This window comes from Sinocyclocheilus anshuiensis, unplaced genomic scaffold, assembly GCF_001515605.1.
Source record: "Sinocyclocheilus anshuiensis isolate Anshui unplaced genomic scaffold, SAMN03320099.WGS_v1.1 scaffold50, whole genome shotgun sequence".
Lineage (NCBI taxonomy): Eukaryota > Metazoa > Chordata > Actinopteri > Cypriniformes > Cyprinidae > Sinocyclocheilus > Sinocyclocheilus anshuiensis.
Window position 1 is genome coordinate 2,138,744 of NW_015542382.1, and position 3,185 is coordinate 2,141,928.

Sequence of the window (3,185 nt, forward strand, 5' to 3'; positions counted from 1 at the left end):
TACAGTAATAGTAGTAGTAATAATAATTATACAAATATATACTAAAATATATACGAATATATTTAGATACTAATATATACTAGATACTACTAGCACCAGATGCATGCCTATAATATATACTAATATATACTACTACTACTAATAATAATAATCTTTCTGACCATACACTTTCGAATGGTAATGTACATGTAGAATGTTTAATTAACTAATAAGTGTTGATTAAATAGAGTAAACAAGATCGTAACAGATCATATACTGTTTTTTTTTTTTTTAAGATTTTTAATGGTTCATGTGCAAAACTCCCTCTGTGATGCTAGTTTGCCGGTTCAGTTAGATATTTTAGCATTCTGCTATGCAATTACCAAAAGTGTTTTGAGTGTTAGTTTACATCCCTAATTATGAGTAATAGTAATGCTTGCCTTAACAAAGAGCCGCTCATTTATTTATGGTTATGTCTTGTAAAGAGAATGTGAAATCTCAAAAAATACTTGTATGGAATAAAAACAGCACAACTTTAGAGTCTCAGCTTTATTTTGGTTAGTCTTTTCCAGTTCCGTTTCAACATGAGAGCTTGTGGGACTCGTGAAATTCGACATTTCTGATGTTTGACACTGCACACCTACAAAACATCCCGATGGACAGGGTATTGCATTACTTCTGATCAAATCTAGAATAATCTTAATGGCTTTGGCATTGTTAACATTCATGACGAGTTTCTGCAGAACATGAGCATGTGCAAGAACTGAATATTTAAGGTCACCACTTAATAAATATCGGATTTTCGAACATTCGACCACGCCGCGTGACGTCTTCAATAATAAGAAGAAGAACGACAAGGCAAGGAAGAAAACAAAGTTGTAAAAAAAAAAAAAAGTCAAAGCTACAGTAGCGGTTCCCTCCACACGTGAATGACACCATAAACCCAAAAGCAACATCTACATTCAGTGAAAACGAATCATTAAAAGAGAAGTACAATCCTCCCCCTACATTGTAGTGATTTTAGGGAAAAAAAGGTTCATTACCCACCTAATACACCTAAAAGATGCAAAGATAGAACGTCAATACCCTCGAAAGGCAATGTTAAGAGGCCAGTGTATTTCCATTAAGTAACTATACATATATGTAGGCACGTTTGACAAATGAAGCTGAAACATACACATGGCGTGGCTCGAAACAACCTACATATGCAACTACTGTGCACTTTCTAAATATAGGGAAATCACATGAGGCAGCAATACAATACAAGAGGGACAAAACAGTGCTGGCTACATCGGTAGAGGAAATGTAATTTACAGTAAAACAACATTTGATCGTGGACACTTCTCATTCGGTAGTAGACTAAATATTTTATGCTATGGCTAATCCTCCAGGCGTTTACGTTCTTACCCTAGACTGAAAGCAGAAAGCTTGAAGTAAAGAGTACAGACAATATTAGGTCCCACATGTGTAAGATGGTATGTTGTTTTAGACTAGTGTTTTTAAATAATCTTTTCTTCACGTTTCTTTTTTTTTTTTTTAAATGAATCTCTCCTAAACTAAAATGGCCTCTTTCTGACATGAGACACTCGTACATTCAAAAAACATCCCCTCGGTTAAACACTGTGGAAGACCGGTGAGAAACTTCTCTCTGGTGCCTTTGTATCTCAGGTCAGAAGAGGGGCCTTAGTTTGCCTTTAAATAGGGAGAGAGCGGAGGTACTCTGTTCAGAGGTCATGATGATTTGGTCATGACACCGATTTTAACATCGAATCGTCCCTGGTAGCGATCCTTGTCGCTGTAATAAATGTTTTCCCCGAACACTTTGCACTCCACGCGGATCTCCGTGTTCAGAGTGATGTTGACGAACTGGACGGCCACCAGGGGCTGCAGGTAGTGAGAGTGCAGGCGCTTCCCGTAGTAGGGGTAATACTGAAGAGGAAAGCCTTCGCCGATACCGTAGTACTTCACTTCGCCGAGCTTACCTGCATCCTCTTCTTTCTGCAGGTGTTTCAGAGAAGACCAGAGAATACGTGCTGCCAGTTAGCAACATTTTGACTATCTTACCGAGCAAATAAGAGTATTCAGTGAAGCCGCGAAATGATCGCTCACCTTGTTTGTGCAGTGGAGAGGAATCACGTTGGACTGAACTTTGTGCTTTGCCTCCTCTGGAATGCTTTCATTTGACATTGGTGGCTAAAATAAAAATAAGAAATAATTTAATAAAAACAAATTAGACTTACATGCAACATGATACAGGTAAAAAAAAAATAAAAAATATATATATATATATATATAGTACTTTGTAAGAAAAATGTTAAAATAATAAATAAACAACAACAACAACTACTACTACTACTACTACTATTATTATCATCATCATTATTATTGTTAAATAAAATGATCAATAAATGATTAATAATAAAATAATTTGTAATATTTTGCAAATAATGAACAATAAACAAATACAATAATAATAATTTGTATTATTATGTTTGCTGTTATTGCATAAAATGTTATTATTATGAATTTTTGTATTATTAGTATTATTATTATTGTAATAATAATAATAATTATCATTAAATAGAATGATAAATAAATCAATAATAATAAAATAATTTGCAATATTTTGTAAATAATGAACAATAACAATAATAATTTGTACCATTATTGTTGTTGTTATTGCAGAATATTTCATTATTATTATTAAATACAAATATCAATACTGAATAATAAAATATTTCGTAAGGAAAAAAAATTGAATGAATGAACTACAAAAAATAAAACAGGTCAGTTGATATGGAATAGCATAATAGTATGTGTATATGTACTTATATAAGCATTTGCATAATACTGTAAACAAGAAATTATTGTGAAATTCTGCATTATAAAAATGAACCTTTAGTCAATTAATTCATTGTCTGAGGCAAAAGGTATTCCAAAAACAAAATGAAAATATCCTGCAAACATTTTGTGAATATTGTTGTATGTATTTAACAAACCTTAGGTCTGAAGTTCACAATCCTGTTGAGCTTGATAATCAAGCAGGGTTTCCCCTCTGAGAATCCAAAATTACGATCATCAGTGCCAGAACAGGGTCCTAGCAAAGACCTCGAAAACTGGCATGCCTTTCTGACACCCATGTCACTCTCTAGATCACCTCTGTTCTTGAATTCCCCGGGTTGATCTGTCAAAAAAAAAAAATGCAT

The 3,185-nt window shown here is 33.5% G+C and overlaps 1 protein-coding gene across 1 annotated transcript in view; it reads right to left on the bottom strand.

The window, feature by feature from the left end:
• Positions 1 to 513: 513 nt before the first annotated feature.
• Positions 514 to 3,185, bottom strand: part of LOC107692627 (sodium/potassium-transporting ATPase subunit beta-233-like) — an 8,082-nt gene continuing 5,410 nt past the window's right edge. Inside the window, exons 4-6 of the mRNA XM_016491783.1 lie at positions 2,979 to 3,163; positions 2,089 to 2,172; positions 514 to 1,977 (exon numbers count right to left, since the gene is read on the bottom strand). Of these exons, the coding sequence (XP_016347269.1) occupies positions 1,711 to 1,977; positions 2,089 to 2,172; positions 2,979 to 3,163 (536 nt within the window). The 3' untranslated portion in view covers positions 514 to 1,710. The remainder of the gene's footprint in view (positions 1,978 to 2,088; positions 2,173 to 2,978; positions 3,164 to 3,185) is intronic.